At 41.5% G+C, this 20,451-nt stretch overlaps 1 protein-coding gene across 4 annotated transcripts in view; it reads right to left on the bottom strand.

Moving 5' to 3' along the window:
• Positions 1 to 20,451, bottom strand: part of VIPR2 (vasoactive intestinal peptide receptor 2) — a 142,507-nt gene that overhangs the window by 67,771 nt on the left and 54,285 nt on the right. For all 4 annotated transcript variants that reach the window (XR_012902111.1, XM_075922730.1, XM_075922731.1 and 1 more), the window contains exon 5: positions 5,513 to 5,610. Coding sequence is in view for 3 of the 4 variants with exons in the window: in XM_075922730.1 (XP_075778845.1) it covers positions 5,513 to 5,610 (98 nt within the window). In the remaining variant the exon portion in view is untranslated. The remainder of the gene's footprint in view (positions 1 to 5,512; positions 5,611 to 20,451) is intronic.

Here is a 20,451-nt window from a genome sequence, read left to right as displayed (position 1 = left end):
GCCTTTTCCGGAGGATTTCTTATTCCTACTTTCAAGTAATAAGAAATCCTCTGGAAAAGGCTTTATTTTCCGGAGAATAACGTCTAGACTGGCGCTTTTCTCCGGCTTTTCCCCAAGCCGGAAAAAAGTGGCAGCCATGTTAATGCAAATTCTGCGGGGGATATTTAAATCCCCTGCGGATTTGCCTATTCCAAAGTGCTACATTAGCATCCCTTTTCCGGAAAGGGGTGCCAATGTAGACACAGCCATGAGGTTTCCAGAGAAGTGGGAAAATCAATAAACTCTGGGGGGAAGTGAGTTCTAGAGGCAAGGAACTATCACTTGAAACACCCTCTCTCTGCAGCCCCTTGTCTGTGAATGCAGCATTTGTCCTATCTGTTCTCAATATACAACAGAGGAGATTTGTAAGGCAGACAGGAATTAAACCACTGAAGATTTTATCAGTAAAAAGCAACACTTTGAACTGCAGCTGGAAACAAGTTGGAAGCTAGTGCAGATCAGATAATCTTGTTATTACTGAAATAATGCAGACGGAATAGAATCGCAGGCAGATTACTTCATTCTGTGCTGTCTGAAGCTTCTGACTGGTCTTCAGACACAGACTTATGCAAAGAGCATCAACTAACCCAATCCAGAGGTGACTAAAGCTTGGACAATTGTGGTCAGCTCTGCATCTAAGAGAAGTCACAACATCTTGCCAGGCAGAGATGCAAAATGAATTTTTGGCCAGATCAGTAAAGGCCATAATTCCATGCTTAACTTAAAATGCTTGCTCAACTTCCACTGACTTCAGTAGATGTGCCTATACATAATCACTTTGCTGATGCAGGGCCTGAGACTTCCAAAAGCTACTGAGAGTCCACTGTTATTATTAGGGCCCTACCAAATTCATTGACTATTATGGCCCATTTCATGGTGCAGGATTTGAAAACTGGTAAATTTCATGTTTTCAGCTGTTGTAAACCTGAAATGTCATGGTGCTGTAACTGTGGGGTCCTGACCCAAAAGGGTTTGTGTGTGTGGGAGGGAGGGGGAGTTGCAAACCTTTTGTAGGGGATCAAGGGATTACCACCCTCACTCCTGTGCTGCCTTCAGAGCTAGACTCTGAAGGCAGCAACCACAGAGCTACCTGCAGCCGCAGGAGGTTCCAAGAGGTAGAAGTGGGTCTGATCTCCCCTGTGCTCTGGGAGCACCCCAGCTGAGGATGCCTCACTGCTAATCCTGGCCAGCTTGGGAGGGACAATAATTGCTCTGGCTATGTCTAGACTGCCGGGTTTTTTTTGGAAAAAGATACATAAATTGAAAACCGCAATTTGTGTATCTTTTTCCATTTTTTGGGGAAGAGGCTTTTCTGACATTTGGCCCAACTACACAGGGCCAAATGTTGGAAAAACCTCCTCTTTCAGAACATCCCTTATTCCTCTCACAGAGAGGAATACAGGGATGCTGAAAGAACGTGCCTTATTTTTTAGATACATTCCCTGAACGCAGCAGAGCTTTTCCGGGATACCTCTGGTATCCCCCAAAAAACTGCCGTCTAGACATTGCCTCTCTCTCTGCACAACTGCAGAGTTCTGCACCCTCTGCCACACACTCTCTTCTTGCCCTGTCCTTCTTCTGCCCAGTCGGAGCTAGCAAGCCCCCTAGGATGGGGTGCTCTCAGCAGCATAGGGAAGATACACTCAACTCCACACGTCTCCTCCAGCTGCAGGAACCTCAGGATGCTACCCAAACCCAAATAGCTTCCTGCAGCAGAAGGTGGCACCTGGAGGTGGGTCTCGAGTGGATGTCTCCCCTTCCCACCACCACAGAGGTTTGCAGGGGAGGGACAAGTCCAGTTATTATGGTATAGGGCATAGTAGATCCCTATGAAAATGTGAGCCACATTCAGGGGAAAATGGGCATCAAATTAATAGGAACAACGTGTTTCTTTCTCATGCTGGATCTGAAAGAATAAAGGTCTGATCCAGCCTGGAGGTAGGTGTTCCTGAGAGATACCATGTTCCTGCAGTTCAGTGAAAATGACAGGAGCTGAGGCCCTGAGACTCTTGTGGGTCAGGCCCTTATGGCAGTGACAGTTACTAGAATTCTGCATGTGTAGAAAATTGCTTATATACAAATAACAGCAGCACAGTCAGATATACAAACAGTTTTATATATAGCACAAATAGCACATTTGGACTTTCCCACAAAGTAATATTTTTAAAACATTTTGTTTTGGGACAGTTGAAATGTTCCATTTTGATTCTGACTTTTTAAAAATTGTGGAAGAGACATAGTGTGGCATAATGGACAGAACATTGGCCTGGGAGATGTAGGATCTAGTCCCAGCTCTGACACTGGCCTGCTGGGTGACCTTGTGTCCTGTCTTTATGTGCCTCAGTTTCCCATCTGTAAAAGGGGGCAATGATACTTTGCACAACTGCAGAAAGCTCTGCACCTACCGTGCTCTGAGACTGAGGGTACGTCTACACTGTGGGGTTTTTCTGGGATACCAGAGGTATCCCGGAAAAACTCATCCATGTCCAGGGAACACTTTTTCTCTTCGGCTTTTTTTTGTGAAAGTGTAAATGCGCTCTTTTGGTAGCCCTGTCGTCCTTATTCCATGAGGAAATAGGGATCTTCTGAAAGAGGGGGATTTTCTGACATTTGGCCCAGTGAAGATGAGCCAAATTTCAGAAAAGCCTCTTCTGAAAAAAAATCGGAAAAAGCTGTAGAGTAGACCTAGCCTAAAAGTGCTGTGTCAGAATAAGGTATTATCATATAATATAAAAACATGCAAAAAGAAAAGAAGTTTTGAAAATAAAAGTTTAAATGTTTTGCTCCAGTAAGGTCATTATTTCCCCTCATCAACATTTCATCAAAATTGAAACATTCCTGTGGAGCATTTTGATTCTGACAAATCAACATTTTCAGATTAAAATAGTTGTCAGAAAATTTTCAATCAATTCTAATCATAATGTTCATACAAAGTGTCACCTGAGATGAAAAAGTCTTGACATCTGAAAAATTGGGACAATTTTGAATAGCAAAAGGTTCTAGGAAGCTCAGCGTCTCTCGCTGGCAATTTAAGATTAAAAAATCTCTCAAAGAGTTTTGCTAGATTCTGCATTCCTGCCCTATATAATACTTCAGAAATTTGCCTTTTGTGGAAAACAGTGGTCAGAACTCAGATTAGGTCTCTGCGAGGACTGAAAACCAAGGGTCAAATTTATCCCCATCTCTGAAAATCCATAAAAGAAGTTTCAATTTCAGTGTGTACAAGAGAATCTTGCAACTGTGTGAAACATTTGGAAACAAAATTTCTTTTTTTCATTTAATTGCCCTAATTTTAGCATGGCTAGTTATAAATTGCATTTAATAAAGATCAGAATGTACAGAAGTTGTATTAGTTCTTCCATTTGTATAAGTTTTGACATTGCTCCTCAATGTGTGATAGACTAAGGGGAAACAAACAGGGCCAGACAGAGATTTTTATATTTGTCATATATACATTCTGCACCCACAGTTAAATTAAACTCCTTCTACCCAGAACTTTGTTTTAGAAAATAATGGTGCACATGTGCAGGGATAAATATTGTATATTTTGAGGAGGGCATGTCCAATTCCATGATGAAGTTTTGTGCATCAATGCACAATTTTACTATAATAAAAAAAATTCAAACTGTAATCCTTGGATGAAGTCACAATTTTGATTTTTTTTGTTGCTTTAGTAACTTTTAACTCACTAGTATAGTATAGAATTGTCTGAAATTCCTCCCAGGAATTCATCTGAAGAAGTTATTTGTTACTTCTTTTCTTAATTACTATTGTATAACCCAGCTGGTTTCACCCCAAACATGGATATTTTTCAATGTATCCTCATACACAGTACATTGATACTTTCTGTAAAATACCTTGGGATCCTTCTAGACAAAGATTGCCTCTTCAACAGAAATATAAATAACTAATCAAGGTGTTTTCAGCTCTTCTGGTCCTGGCAAATGGGAGATAGAGCCTTTCACTACCTGGATCATCTTCCCCCTCGCCCCTCGCCCCACAAGATACATTTTTTTAAAGGCATTTGGAAAATTTACAGATTCTCAAACCAATATTCCCAAGTGTGATTTATCTCTGAGGATACATTCATTGGGCAGATGGGAGTGGGATTGAAATTCTAAAAATGTGCCCACTTCACCCCCCCATCTCAATGTATACAATGCCCCATTTTGTCCATGCTTTGTGAATGAAGAGTGAGTGTCTGCACGTACGTACACACACCCCCACACACAGAGTTTTGTGCTCACTCCCATTATTACTGGTGGCCACCATCTCCTAGGGGACTAGCTTTCCTGAAGTAAACATGTCTTTGTCCCCTGCTGGGGACAATATCTGTCACCCTCTCTTTAATCTGCCTTTTTTTAGGGTGATGGTTTGGAGGAGTCTGCGATAAGGCCACATTGATGTCCTCTGGATTTCTCTTACTTCCCCAACTCCTCTTCAAGCTCACTTTAGGCATGAAGATGGTTTTCAGTCTCACCAACTCACTACCTTCTAGTGATGGGCAGATGCTAGGAGTCTATTCTAGAGTCTTTCACATGCATCCATAGTCCTTGACAGTTTTGAACACAAGGTGGTGTTGATTTGCTACCAGATCTGAAGGAGGATAGAGGAAATCACTCCTGAACTTGTTCCATTCTTTGTTTTCAGAGACCCCCTCCCACCCAAATTGTCATTGTGGTAGATTGTGACAGGGTTGGAACTCCAACACCACCTCACTGCAAACAACATGCAGGTTTATGTCTCTTTTTTGCAGAAGCTAGATGATGCTTTTTCTTAGCTTTCTCAGCATCTGGTGAAGATTGGGGCATAGATGAAAGGAAGATGGTTGAAGCTCAGTATGCAGAAGATAAAGGTGATGCTTGGAGGCAAAAGGAGGTGAAGCTCAAAGGCAGGCATTTGGGAGAAATGGCATCTGTCCCTGTAATATAGTCCTGTCCTTCTTTATACCGTGAACCAGTCTGAACTGCAGGTTACTCTTGTAATCTCAAGAAGGGGCCTTTTTCTGTCCAGCTCCACTTAATGAAAGCTTTGTTACTGTGGGATTTCTCATCTATAACCCATCGCAGTCTTCCCTTGTGACTTTTCAGATCACATTACTGAAGACATTCTATATTAGAACACACTTGGAAATTGCCCAGAAGCCCCACCAGAACATGGCTGCCCCTTAGTGCCAACTGGAGTACAATTCAAGGTGTTGATTTTGATGAGTAAATCTCTAAAAGATTTAGATCTGCTCTAATCTTGTGCAGGTAGATTGTACTATGTGTGAATTTGTAAAGTTCTTTGGAATCCTCTAAGATGAATTGTGCAAACATAAATGCAAATGACCAGTGCAGTTATTATGTGTTATTAAATTCTTCAAAGGTTAAAAATAATCTGTTTTTAAACACCTGAATAATCATAAAACAAACAAGGATTTAAAAATATCTTCCTATTTTCTCACTTATTTTTATTCATGTAAAGTACCTACCTGAAAAGGCAAATAATTATACTTCCTGTCGTTAGAGCAATCAGAGATGTACTATGTCCAAGGGTGTAGATTGCCCTCACTAGTACATAGAAATTAATCTATGAAGAAAAATATATATTCATAATCCATTAGTGACGGATGCAGACAAACGCATAATAATGTAGCATTGCTTTAAATAATTTCTAAGAATAAAAACTGTGCATGACATAATTGTTACAAAATACCTGTGTGAACATTAAATATACTGATTCCCTTACACTTGTCTAATGCAAAGCCAATAAAGATGTTGTCTGTGATAGAGAAATCAAATGTGGGACTTCTGGATCTTAAAACATCAAGTGTCTCAACCTAATAACCTTGCTCCATTAGCTCAGAGCCATTAGCAGGCCGATAAGCCTCCATATGGTTCAGTCAGTGGCAGATTATTATATGGGCCAATGGAGATTGTGCCCCGGGGTCCCAGTCAATTGGAGAGCCCTGAGAAGCCAGAACCCTGACTCCACTCCCCAGTCCTCCTCTTCCCTCTGAGGATCTTCCCCCCTGACCAAACCGGATGCTGGAGCTGTGGTAGGAGGGTGACCATATTCCCCCTTCTCTTCCATGCAGAACTGCCCTCGAGCCCTTCCTCCCCCATGTGGAACTGCTCCCTCCCTGAACCCATCCCTCCGCACTCTATATCCTGTGCAGAGCGTCCCCCCACCCTAGCTCTGTCTCTCCAATTTTACACATGAATATAGAAAAAACAACAACCAAAGTTTAAATGAATTGCCTATAGTCAAGCATAAAGTGTATCAAGTATCTCTGCTAATTACAGAATTCAGGAGTCCTGGCTGCCAGTCTCCAACACTTATCAATAGATAATATTCTTATTAAAAATCCTCATGTCTCAGCTATAACAATATTTGGCACATAAACAGAAGTCTGTGGCTTGATGCTTTATTATGTGTCCAAAGAGCAGTAGCTGTCCACACACATTCACTTGAAACTACAGGCTCCAAAACTATTCTCACGAGTATCGTCAGGGTTGTTAATTCCAAACCAATTTATTGACAAAATGACGACTAAGATATTTACATTTTAGTGCACTGAGCCATTTATTTTCATTCATAGTTATTTCTATGCTGCATATGTTATATTAGTGTTTGATTCTTTGACCTGTAAAGAGACAGAGCTCTCACTCTGGTCTGCTCACAATAAAAAAATAAGAGCAGTCATATTGGGTCAGACCAAAGGCCCATCTAGCCCAGTATCCTGTCTGCCGACAAGGGCCAATGCCAGATGCCCCAGAGGGAGTGAACAGAACAGGTAATTATCACGTGAGTCCTCTCCTGTCATCCATTTCTAGCCTCTGACAAACAGAGGCTAGAGACGCCATTCCTACCGTCCTGGCTAATAGCCATTGATGGACCTAACCTCCATGAATTTATCTAGTTTTTTTTTTAACCCTGTTAAAGTCCTGGTCTTCACAACATCCTCCAGCAAGGAGTTCCAAAGGCTGTCTATGCGCTGCATGAATCTAGTATTTTTCCAATAAATATGTACAGTAGTTTATAGTTAGCATTAAAAACTAAATAATTAATCCTCACTCCCTGCTGGGAGATAAGCAAGCAAAAATTATTTTATAATGTGAAAGCTCAATGCAAACTTAATGCCCTAAGCAATGATCACCTAGCAAGGAAGAGAACTCATTTTCTGGCTCCACAGCCCATGCTCAGATGCTCTGACTACATCACCTTTTCAAATGACTTAAAGAAAAATTTACATATTGTATCTAAACTAAAACGGAATGAGTGTATGTTTTATTGATTAAACCAGTTGCAATAAGATAGGCAGTTCTAACTCATTCAAAACAATAAAGGCTAGAAAATAAAGTGCAGCAATTGTACATGGTTCCTTTGTTGTCGTCTATAGATAGCTATCTTTCCCACCAGCTGTTTTTTTGAAGGCTTATTGTTGCTGGGCTGTCGTACATTATATACAGGCAGTCCCCGGGTTACGTACAAGATAGGGACTGTAGGTTTGTTCTTAAGTTGAATCTGTATGTAAGTCAGAACTGGCGTCAGCCGCTGCTGAAACTTATCAGTTTCAACCGCGGCTGAATCTGGATGCCAGTTCTGACTTACATACAGATTCAACTTAAGAAACCCAGGCGTCCCCAAGTCAGCTGCTGCTGAAACTGATCAGCGGCTGATTCCAGGAAGCCTGGGGCAGAGCAACTCTGCCTTGGGCTTCCTGTAGTCAGCCGCTGGTCAGTTTCAGCAGCAGCTGACTTGGGGACGCCTGGGGCAGAGCATCTGGGGTGCTGCTGGGTTGCTCCAGTAGCGCAGCTCCTCGGCGCTACTGGAGCAACCCAGCAGCACCCCAGCTGCTCTGCTCCAGGCTTCCTGATTCAGCCGCTGCTGAAACTGACCAGCAGCGGCTGAATCAGGACGCCTGGGGCAGAGCAGCTGGGGTGCTCCTGGGTTGGTCCGGAGCGGCGTTGCGGGACCAACCCGGCAGCCCCCAGCTGCTCTACCCCAGGGTAGGCAAGAAAAGCCTGGTCTGCTGGGGGGGGGGGGCACTAGCTGCAGCCCCCCCCCAGCAGACCAGGGAGACGGGGGTGGTGGGACTGCTCAAGTTCTCCACGGCTTTGCTCCATCTCCCTGGTCTGCTGACCTGGGAGACGCGGAGCAAAGCCGCAGAGCATGCGGGCAGCGGGACAGTCCAGGCGCGCAGCGGCTGTCCCACTGCTGGCGTGCTCCGAGGCTTTGCTCCCCATCTCCTTGGTCTGCTGGTCGGGAGACGGGGAGCAAAGCCGCGGAGCACGCCCGCAGGGGGACAGCTCAAGCGCGCCCGGGCTGTCCTGCTGTGGGCATGCTCCAAGGCTTTGCTCCCCATCTTCCTGCAGACCAGGGAGACGGGGAGCAGCTTTTCTCGCCCCGGAGTACGGGGGCGGCGGACCGCGGCGCATCTGGGCGTCCCGCCGTTCACGTCCTCCGGGGCGAGAAAAGCCCTGTTCGTAACTGCGGATCCGACATAAGTCGGATCCGCGTAACTCGGGGACTGCCTGTATAAGCTATCTAGGCTTTTCTCTGCTCCCCTCTCACCCCCACTCAGACTCATCCCTTCCTCGTTTGAATGGGTCTTTTAGACAGCCAAAATGTCCCCTTTTGTTTAAATATATGTATACACTGCTCCTTTGCTTCATGTGTTTGGGAACAGATTCTCCCTTCTAGGGGTCCCCAAAACCTTCCTCACCCAGGATAGAACTGACTCCGTCCAGAGACCCTTTGACAACACTTGGCATTTGTCCTGTTTGCTCTTATTAACTGATGATTGAAAAATGTCCAGTTTTGCCAAAAAAGTTCAGAACGTGCTTAAATAGGGGGCTGTCTAGCCAAACCAGGATGTATGGTCACCCTAGACCAGTGTTTCCAAATGAGCCACAAAAAAGCTGCTTACGGGCTGCTCCAGTTTGTTTACTTAACGGCTCTGCAGTCATGGAGCCTCACGACTCCCATTGGCTGAGGTTCACTGTCTGTAGACAAGGGGAGCCACAGGAATCAGTAGCCCGGGCTATGTAGCCCCCACTCCCTCCTAAAGGGCGCCTGGGGCATGTGTGTGGAAGGCTTGGGGCTGGGACAGTCCTGGACGGAGCGTGGGGGTACACCTCCAGCCAGTCTGTATGATTTTATGAGACGTAATCCCATTCCAGGGACATCGCATTTTCCTGGCACAGCCAAACCCTGACCTTGCTTTAAGTTATGATAACAGGAAGCTGTATAACTGAATTTGGGGGTCTTAACCCTTACCATTTAGGAGGAGGTCATAGAATCACAGACTACTAGAACTGAAAGGGACCTCGAGAGGTCATCAAATCCAGTCCTCTGCCCTCACGGCAGGACCAAGCACCATCTAGCTCATCCCTGACAGATGTTTATCTAACTTGGTGTTAAATATCTCCAATGATGGAGATTGCACAACCTCACTAGGCAATTTATTCCAGTGCTTAACCACCCTGACAGTTAGGAAGTTCTCGAACAAATAGAGCAACAGAAAGACAAACAAACTCTCTCAAATATATTGTAGAGATCAGGGCCAGTCAACTTTGGATGCCCCAGGGGCCACAATGATACTCACATTACAAGCGAAGGGCCACAACTTAAGTGTGCTTGCATATACATGCAAATATATATGCAAATATATGCAAATAGCTTCTTTCACATTGACGGTCATAAATATTAAGATTAAGGCAAGACTACACAACACACATACCCGGTTTAGTCAGTTCTGCTGATATTAATAAAATGCAATATTTACCCCATTTCCACCCATATGACATCACTGTTAATGAGCAATGACAGTGCAGGAATTTAACTAGTAAAATGCATATCAATAGAAGACCATTATATTGATTACTTTTTTGTTTTGGCTCCCATGTGCGGGCCTCAAACAAACGGGCCGTATGTGGCCCATGGGCCACGTGTTGAGTAGCCCTGTTGTAGATTGATGTACTTAAAGTAAAAAATTAATGGAAACAAATTACCCTTAGTTATAAAATAGGCCTTAAGGACATTCAAGGTAAATGACACCAGTCCCTAGTAGCAGCTGTCTGAGGGGACACTGGCTAGTTATCTAAAGACCATGGCCCAATTCCAATACACTACTTCAATAATTGACCAACTACTATCGTTCTCCTACTTCCCAAACTGTACAATAGATACCACAAGAGAAATAGATGCTTACTCTTACTTTTGTAGAAGACAGTTCACAGACGAGGCATGTCTTGATATTCGTGTAGAACTCTTGACATTTTAGTATTGAGTTAGTTTGCTTTTAAAGTAGCAGTAAGATATTGGAGAATGTGATATTGGAGAGAGAGGAAAGCCACCACTGCAGTGGGAGGGTGATGAACAGGAAGAAGACTGCTGCACCTCATAAACTTATCTGCCAAGAAAGTAACACTTACAGCCTTGATTGTCCCTGAAACAGCATGGACCAGCCAAAGAAGAGGGGCTGCAGGAAGAGCCTAATTAAAGATAGAAGGCCAGATAATAAGCCAGGCCCCAAAGAGCTGGCCCCAAAGAGCCCACCTAAAAGACAGGTCACCCCGTCTTTTACTCTTGCCACCCTCTCTCACAATGAAGAAAGAAGGAAAAGGACCTTTCTTTTGTTTGTTTTGTGTGGAGAACCCCTCACATGCTACAAATAGGAAAAGCATGTTATAAAAAACTTGAATTAGGAACTGGTGTAGATCCAGGGACGCCCCAATCCTGCTACCCCACAAGAGGTATCATAGAACATATGGCAATGGAAATTAGTATACATCCCAATGGAATAGGAATGATCTTAAGAAGCTTCCCCACTTAAAGGACCAAGCACTGAAGATAAATTTTTATTTTACATTGAAATCCTGGGTTAGATACAATTGTATAAAATAGACTATTCCTTTCATTGTACTTCATAGGGTTATAGTCCTACAAAATAGGGGTGTAAAATCCCATTTAGTCAGTTAATTGGTTAAACATTATGTTTAACTGGTTAACCACTTAAGTAGGAGTAGACGGGGGGGCGTGGTGCGGTGGGCCTGGTTCCCTCTCTGCCGCAGGCAAGGATTGCTTTGGCCAGGCCGAGCACACCCAACGTGGGGGCTGCTCTGTCCAGGCTGTAGTACACCCCCACCCACGGTGTGGCACAGTGGCCCCCAGCTGGGCTAACGTGCCCTCCCCCGTCACACCGTGTTGTGGCCTCCCATCTGCTTCAGGTGGGGGTCTGCTTCTGCCCTGCTGGGTTAACCATAATCAGTAAGCACCACCCAGCAAGGGTGATGCTTGCCAGCAAACTGGATAACCAGTGAACCATTCATATCTCTACTACAAATACCCTTGTGCATAACCCTTACACTTTTGTGGGGTTGCACTGAATTCAGTGGGACCCCGTGGGCACAAGAACTCAGAGCTTCAAAAATATGTAGGTGTTGCTCCACTTAGCTTTGAAATACCTAACCCAAAATACGATCTGTAGGCCGGCTCTGTCCCAGCAAACATTTGGATCTGGCCCACTGTGATCTTCTGGGCTGCCAATGTCTTGTGGCCCAGCAGGACCCTCGGACAGGCTCCCTGACTGCCGAGGCCTTACATATCATTCAAAGTGGTCAGCTGCTGGGGCCAGTGTGTGTGACTCTGTGCAGTGTGCCCCTTCAGGGACTGTGTGTGGAGGGGTGTCTCTGTGTGCGGCCCCCATTCCCAGTACAATCCATGCAGCTCCCACTGGCTGGAAATCAGCTAATGGGAGCTGTCCTCACTGGGTTCGCAGGTGCAAGAAGCTTGCAGAGCCGTGGGGCTGTTGCTACACTTCAAAGGCTGTGGCTTATCAACTAATTGAACAGTCGATGCAAATTGCATCAACTATTCAATTAGCCAGTTAATCTAAATTTAACATCCCTACTTTGAAAACCACTACTGTAAATCATCCTGAGCACAGACGGTGCTATATAAGTAATAGCGAGCCAGGATGTAGGATAGCTTCCCTTCTAATTCAGAGTACAATAAAAATATTTAAATCCCTACAATAATATTTAACCTTTGCTAAAAACACTAGCAATTTTATGAAATGTATTCCTGTTGCTAAGGTGATTCCTTAGCCCATATTTTTATGAGTGATCCAGCAGTTTCAGCAAGGATTAGATCTTGAATTTGGACATTCTCTTTCAAACAAATGAAAAGTAGTTCTTCTGAAAAGATGTGCTTGTGATCTCTGAGAGCTAATTACTCAAGTGGTTGGCTTTCAAATGAAACTGAATACAGTACCAATTTATCAATGAGCAGTCATAAAAGCCTATATTATAATTCACCAAAATGGTTCCAGTATTTAGAGTTGATGGATGGATTTCAGTTTTTAAAATAAATATTTATTACCTAATGTTTTCAGTAACTAAGTTGGGCTTTTTTTTACATGTACACTTAGAATTATTGTCATGTGCTGTATTCGAGAGAACACTTATTTAAGATATATGAATACCATGCCTTTAAGAAATAATGTTTTAAATGAATGGTCAATTGAGTATAAACTTCATATAGACCAGAAAACTATGCAGATTATCTCTGCTCTTTTAACAAAGCAGACCTATTACTCTGCTCTTACAGGAAATATAAAATTACTGTCGCTGTTAAAAAATAAGAATCTGTGAACTCTGTAGTGCAATTATGGTCAATCTAGACTAGTGAGTAGGCTGCCTGAGTGACCCTACTTCATCTTAGTGGGCCACAAGATTGTCATAACCAATCTGTCAGAACAGGGTAGTTTTGCTAACTGTATTTTCATACCTAGAATTTGTGGTGTGTAACGACTGAACTGAAGCAGTGCTTTGATTGGAGGCAGAGGGAACACACAACTCTGACAGTCAATGTTGTGTGCAATCAGCATGCGCCTTGCTTCACGTGTCCTTATTTTATAAATGCTTCACTTTAGTAATGTTGGTGGGGAAAAAAAATGGACACCAGCAGAATCTGGCAACACTAGGCCTGAGTAACAATAAACATAATGTCTTGTGGGCCACACATAGAACCCCGATGGGCTGAATATGGCCAGCAGGCTGCAGGTTGCCAATCACTGCTGTAGTGATATAGTCATAATATGCTGTAGCACATCTTTACGTCTTGATTTATTAAGACCATGGGAACTAAAGATTGCACTGTTCAGTTAGTTATTTTATATGAAGGGGGTCACTGGCTCAAGCTAGTGTCATTAGTACACCGTTTTCATGGAAATACATTCAGGCTACGTCTAGACTGGCATGATTATCCGGAAATGCTTTTAACTGAAAAGTTTTCCGTTAAAAGCATTTTTGGAAAAGAGCGTCTAGATTGGCATGGACGCTTTTCCGCAAAAGCACTTATTGTGGAAAAGCGTCCGTGGCCAATCTAGACACGCTTTTGCACAAAAAAGCCCCGATCACCATTTTCGTGATCGGGGATTTTTTGCACAAAACAAATCTGAGCTGTCTATACTGGCCCTTTTGCACAAAAGTTTTGCAGAAAAGGACATTTGCCCGAACGGGAGCAGAATAGTATTTCCGCAAGAAGCACTGATTTCTTACAGTAGGAAGTCAGTGCTTTTGCGGAAATTCAAGCGGCCAGTGTAGACAGCTGGCAAGTTTTTCCGGAAAAGCAGCTGATTTTCCGGAAAAACTGGTCAGTCTAGACACAGCCTCACAGAAATTAGAAAAGGTACTTAAAAGTTAACAAATTCAAAGCGATCTCTTATACAGAATATATTTTTTATAATTCTTGCCTCTGTTACTACTACCAGGGTTATTAAAACAGCAATAATATAAAGGGCTAAATGGTCCTGTCATGTGTAATGTCAGATTTAGAGATGATGTTACATTTCAGTGCTAGAAAAAGGAAGCTCCAAGGTTTGGAAAGCAGGGAAGTAAATTATGATAAACTAAGAATACACACAAAAATGGTAAAAGAAGATGGTACCAGAAAGTAAGGGAAAGGAGACAAGAATGTTACACTCGTTTTAGCAGTCCTTCACTGTGAAAAGTTTTTCTATTATTCAAATACCTTGTATACTACAGATAGTAAAATTAATTTATCAGTAACACCCTCAGTAACTGTTACAGCAGTGATCCATACACTCTTCGGTAAGCAGTTCAACTCCTTATTGCCAGCAAACATCCAAACAGCCCTTGGTAACCCTTTAAAGCTTTTCTGTTCAGTATATAGTGCTCCTGAAAGTCTTTGAACAAGACCAAATGAGCCAAAGCCATCCACTCAAAAGCTTTGGATAATAAGAAATACATTCACTCAGCATGTTATCTGCATTATTGACCATTTAGCTAGCAAACAAATGTGTAAGGACCAGTTCCCATTTCTGTCATTAGCCTGTGAAATGTCATGCCACTCATGGCACTTAAGGTCACTTATCATCTCTGTGTAACTTTCCCCACCTGAGAATCTGACGGCAGCCCTTCCTAGCTGATGAAAGAAAATCAGATTCATCAGGTGCCCCTAATGACCTCCACTTGAATTATCATGCAATTCTCATATACAGATTGTATTTCCCAAAATACACTATTTGAGATGCACGGGAACATTAGGAAAGAGAAACTGTACATTCTCTTTAAGTTTGTTCTTGACAGGGAGGTATTTGTTTAGGAAAAATGTAAATGGTTGGTGCCAAGTATATCAAATTTATGTCCATGTTTAGTTGGCATTGCTTACCCTAACCTTTTCCCATGTTTGCATATCCTCATTTCAGAACAAACTGCACTGATTCTACATTCTTTGCCTCTCCTCATCATCCAGGCACAGAATCACTTATAGTTTTATAAACTTAGAACTAAGTAGGAACTGATTTCTGAAATTCAGAGGCTAATGAACTATGTTTAGTTAGAATACACGAATTGGGTGCTTGTATGAGAGAGAATAATTACAAGTCATCATAGGGAAACTCAATCACTGACTAGTCTGGACTTTCTAGGAAAGAGCCTCTTTATTCATGTCAAGAACTCATGGAACTTAACATTCCCCTTATTCTCCTTTTCTTCAGCACCCTACCACACTAGGTAATATGGACTATTCTAAAACGTGCATTTTTTAAAAGTATTTCCAAGAGAAGAATTTTTCAAAGTTCTGCATAGATGTTCTGATGAGCACTTTATTTCAGTCTTCCATGGCCAAAACTGTGTACTTGAATTTCCTGTTTCACCTATTCTTAGTAATTTAGACTAAAACACAAAGCAATAAATAAAAGCCCGATCTAACTGCCATTGAAATCCTTGGAGTCTTTCCCTTCACTTCAGTGGGCTTTGGACCAGGATTTCTGTCCACTAAATTACTTTATTTTAAATCCATATCAAGATTTTTTTCCTCCTCAGTCATCTTTATTATTTAAAAGAAAAACACTGGCATTTGTGCTTGCTTTTGTTTTTAGCTTTTCTCTTGCCCGTGATGATGTTTGATGATTAAATTCTCCTGTTCTTCTTCAAACTGCTGCAAAAGACATCTTGTATGGGATTTCCAAAGGAAATTAAGAGAGCTGGGTGCACAAATCTCCCTGGATTTCAGTTGCTGAAAGACTGCTGTCTTTGCAGTGTTATTGTGGAAACAGAAAATTCAAGAGGAGTGTCAAAATCTCTTGAATCATGACTATAGTTTCAATAGTGTGAATAGGTCTCTGTTGTTTAACACGTTAATGAGACCACTGGTTTTCTGTTCATAACAGACCCCACTGTTTCTAGTACAGCTTTAGAGATCTGCTCCACATTCTAGGATTTCATATCTTCCCTCCTAGGTCTTTTATTTGTTCCTAGCTCTGCAACTTACATATTTCCCCCTTAAGTCCATGAGTTTCAAAATCAGTATAAGGTTAGGTGCTACGCATACTGGAGTTGAAATGGAACTAGACCTGTGCCAAATTAATTAAATCAAGTGACTTTTCTCTTCTGGCTCTTTAACTGACTTTTAAAATTCTAAATAAACAGTGTTGTAAGAAATATGCTAATAAACTGCAATTGCAGGGCCACATGCACTAATAAACATAACAAAATTTTCAGAGGTTTCTTAGATAAGTTATTGTAACACATCCAGCTGATATAGCTAGTTGTCATGTTATTAATTAGGTGACATAATTCTATAATGTTTCATACTTGCTCATCTAAAAGATAATCTCTGTTATGTAATTTCTCAGTACAATAGCATTCATCCTACTAATACTTAGGCTGCCTACTGTACTAAAGTTAACGTATAACTCCATATTCATGTTGCATAAAATTAATAAGAACTTTTGTAAGGAAAACATGGTTTGGCAGATAGGAAGGCAAAAGGGCTGTGGGTTGAACTGCTATTTTTAAAGGACATTTACTAAAATGTCAGGTCTTAAAATCGGTTGGTTTAGTTGTACTATCACTCAGTTGTGTTTGGGTCTGGGTTTGTTTGTTTATTTTTTGTATGTAAATTGTTAAAACTTACACATCAGAATTTTCTGTGAACCTAACACTCCTTTAGACCACTGCTGCCATATAATGGGGCCTTTAAGTGTATGTACATTGAAGTCAATAGGGAACTGACTTATGTATACCAAGTTTAAATCAAATCAAGAATATCCAAAAGGGTATTTTGTATCCTCTGCCTCCCACACTATGCCCATGTTTAGAAGTCTCTACCTCTTCTGGCACCAATGGATTAAGGGTATGGAGTAACTTCTGTAGGAAGACAGACTTAAAAGACTTTGGAGTGTTCAGCTTAGAAACAAGAGACAATTAAGGGAGCATGTGACAAAGGTCTGTAAAATCTTGAAAGGTGTGGTGGAAAAAATAAGAGAAATGTTATTTACCCTTTCCCATAATAACCCCCCCCCCCCCTAGGAATCATCAGATGAAATGAATAGGCAGCAGGTTTCAAACCAACAAGAAAAAATGCACAATTAACTTGTAGAACTACAAATATAGTGCCCAATTAACCTATGGAACTCATTGCCACGAGATGTTGTAATGGCCAAAAATATAACTGAGTTAGAAGAACTAGATAAGTTCATGGAGGATATGCCTAACAATGCTTATTAGCCAAGCTGGTCACAGATTTAACTCCATGCTCAAGCTGACCATAAACCTCTGTCTGCAGCAGCTGGGGATGGAAGACAGCAATAGTTCTCCCCAGAGTTACCCAGTGCTGTACAATCTTCCTAAAGCTCTGGAGCTAGCAATGATTGGAGACAGAATACTGGGCTAGCTGGAACTTTGGTCTAATCCACTATGGCAGTTCTTATGTTCTCAACATGATCATGTACCACTTTAAGTCAATTTAAAACATGTTTTTGCAAGATGCCACATTCTCAACTGATAAAATCCCCACCCACTTTGACCAGGAAGAACTGCCTACACATGGTGCAGACCAGTAAGAACCAGTTCTTAGGCATTTATTCCTTCTCACTCTAATAAAGAATGTAATTTATGTATTTTCTGCCATGAAAGTCATAGAACAAAGTGCCAAATCAAACAGGCAAGGACAGCACCAACCACATTTTGCTTGCTGCCCATATCTTAGGAGGACCAGAGAAAATATAACACAACTGAACAGGAATCAAGAACACCAATCTGACAGAAGGTAATGTAAAAGTCCTTAGTTCCCTCAGAAACACTACATGGACATACTATGTCAATGATCCATTTTGTTCCGTGTTTTCTTTCTCAAAGCCAGATGCTTCAGAGGAAAGTGTAAACCATCCTTATAATAAATGTAATTAAATAATATTAAATAGTAGGACATGTCCTAACCTCCCTGCAGCTGACCAGGCCTGAAACCTCAGGATGCCAATTGAATTCTAGCTGTAACTGTTGCTCCTAATTTACATAAATGTCTAATCGTTGTTTAAAATGTGCTGTGTTATTTTCTTCAATAATAGCAGGTGCTGAAGGAATTCTATATTACATGAAAAATCATACTCTCCATTTTGAATGTTTGACTTTTGAGTCACCTCCTTTGTTTTTTTCCCAAAAGGAAAAGATAGAATAAATATTGTAAGAACATTCAATCCTCCTCTCAACTATTCTTTATTGTCTATCAAATCCCATATACCACATCTCCTCTTACTCCTCTTCTTTAACTCTTTTAATGTTCTGCTCTCTGCCTTTTCTGAGATGCTGACCAAAACTGAATGAAGTAGGACATTTTTTCTGTATTATTACATTTTTCTGTATTATTTCTGTCTCATTAATAACACCTAACATCTTAATTGCTGTTTTGTACACTGTACACAGTTCAGGAATCTTCAGCGAGCTGTCCAAGATTATGATCTGCCATTTGTGTTGCCCAGTTACTTACTTTCAGAGTCTGGCAGTTGCAGTGGTGTCAAATTAAAAGCGGAAAGTGAAAAGCACTGATGTTCCAAACAAACAACAAAAGGAGTTAGAAGTGCATTTAAAAAAATGTTCAGAAACATTCAAAGTGAAGCAAACAAACTTGAATGGATTTACGAGCCATGTCAGCAGAGTACACAATGAAACTAGCCAGCATCCATTCAGACTATGGTTTTTGAAGAGTCTGACTGCTCATGTTCCAGAACCCCAATGTGGGATGATCATCTGCCTAAGAAAATGGCAGTTGGAGAGAATTCTCCTGAAGGATGCTGATGATCCCTGCCAGGGACATCATCTCCTCCATTCTGTCCTGCCCCTGCCAGTTCCCAACAGGCAGTTGAGAGGAACCATATTCTTATAAAGCCATCTGGTGAATAACTCCCACAGCATCAGCAAGGAAAGGGGAGCATGTAATGAAATCAGCACTCTTCTGCTCCTCTAAGGCCACACCCCACAGATATTGAGGATCTTCCATCTGTGGAAGTGGAGCAGGACTGCAAATACGGAGCTGGATAATGTTTGAGTGCTCATTATCAATTATCAAAGACAATTATCAAACAGTGATGTCTAAAACAAGTCATTCCTACATTTGGATGCTCAGGCTGGCATTTGACTAAAAATGGCCATTCTAAAGCCTAGAATAAAGTATCTGGCTGTTCCATTAAACTGTTCACATTACAAGGCTGCTAGCACTCATGTCGTCTTTACAAATCGTAAGATAACTCATGGAAACAACAGTTTTTTATAACTAAAATTTTATTTTTCCAGAGACTAATCTGTCCCTACATTGAAATGTTACTAACCATTCAGTGCAAAAATAGCAGAAGTACAGGACACAAGCTAAATTTCACAATCATACTGCTTCTTTGTCTGCCTTCTATCCTCTATCCCTTATCTACATAATGGATGTAGGAAAAAAACCCAGTCATGTATCACTTTAAAGACTAACAAGATGGTTTACTAGGTGATGAGCTTCAGTTCATGATCTGAAAAAGTGGGTCTGCCCCACGAAAGCTCATCAGCTAATAAACCATCTTGTTAGTCTTTAAAGTGATACATTACTGTTTTTTTGTTGTTATTATTTTACCAAGAACAGACTAGCATGGCTGTTACTTTCCATGATGCAATGAGTGTAGAGTTTCTCTGGGAACACCATAACCACTGAACAGTGCTAATAAAAATTCATCCTCACTTAAGCAATGTAGACAATGGAACTTATGGTAGTAAGACAAAGTACTTATGGTAGTAAGTGAATACTATCGATATAAACAATCAGGCCTGACCTTGCAAACACTTATTATACACATGCTTAATTTGACTCATGTGAGTAATCAAATGCAATGACCAGATGAGACCAGTTAAGCATATGTCTTAGATCAGGTTTACACTAAAAAGTTAGATAAACCCACTCAGAGGTGTGAATCTAAACCCCAAGCAGTTAGTTAAGCCAACTTAAGCTGTGCTAGGTTGATGGAAGGATTCTTCTATTAACCTAGTTACTCTCTCTCAGTTTGGTGAATTAATTACAACATGGGAGAACTCCTGTTGCTACAATGAGAATCTACTTTGAGGTGCTGCAGCTGCATAGGTGTAGCAGTTTAAATGTAGACATAGCGTAACTGTCTGCAGGGCCAGGGCCTTAGACTGTAAAATCCTTATGCAGGAATTTGTCTCATTTGTCTGTGAAGTGCCTAGCACATTTTAGTTGCTATCATAATATTAAGTTATAGATTTGAAACGTATTTTCTCTAGTTTTTTTTAGAAATAACAAAATATTTCACTAGTTTGAACCAAATAGCATGGCAAATAGGGTGACAGATAGCAAGTGTGAAAAATCAGGATGGGAATGGGTGTGGGGAGAAGAGAGTTAGTACACATAAAAGGCAAAACCTGGATATCAGGCCTGTCTTATAAAATCAGGACCTCTGGTCACCCTCTAATGACAGGTGTTAGTGGACCAGAAATGTTTTATATAAATATTGCTTTATATAGTCTAAAACCTTGAGGTTTAGAATAGCAATTAAACAGAATTACATATGATATGCCATCAAGAAGGCAGAACTGGTCAAAGCAACAGCTGACTGTGTGAGTCAAA

This window comes from Pelodiscus sinensis, chromosome 2 (assembly GCF_049634645.1).
Source record: "Pelodiscus sinensis isolate JC-2024 chromosome 2, ASM4963464v1, whole genome shotgun sequence".
Classification (NCBI taxonomy): domain Eukaryota; kingdom Metazoa; phylum Chordata; order Testudines; family Trionychidae; genus Pelodiscus; species Pelodiscus sinensis.
Note: the sequence above shows the minus strand (reverse complement) of the source record. Positions and strands in the feature narration are given on the sequence as shown.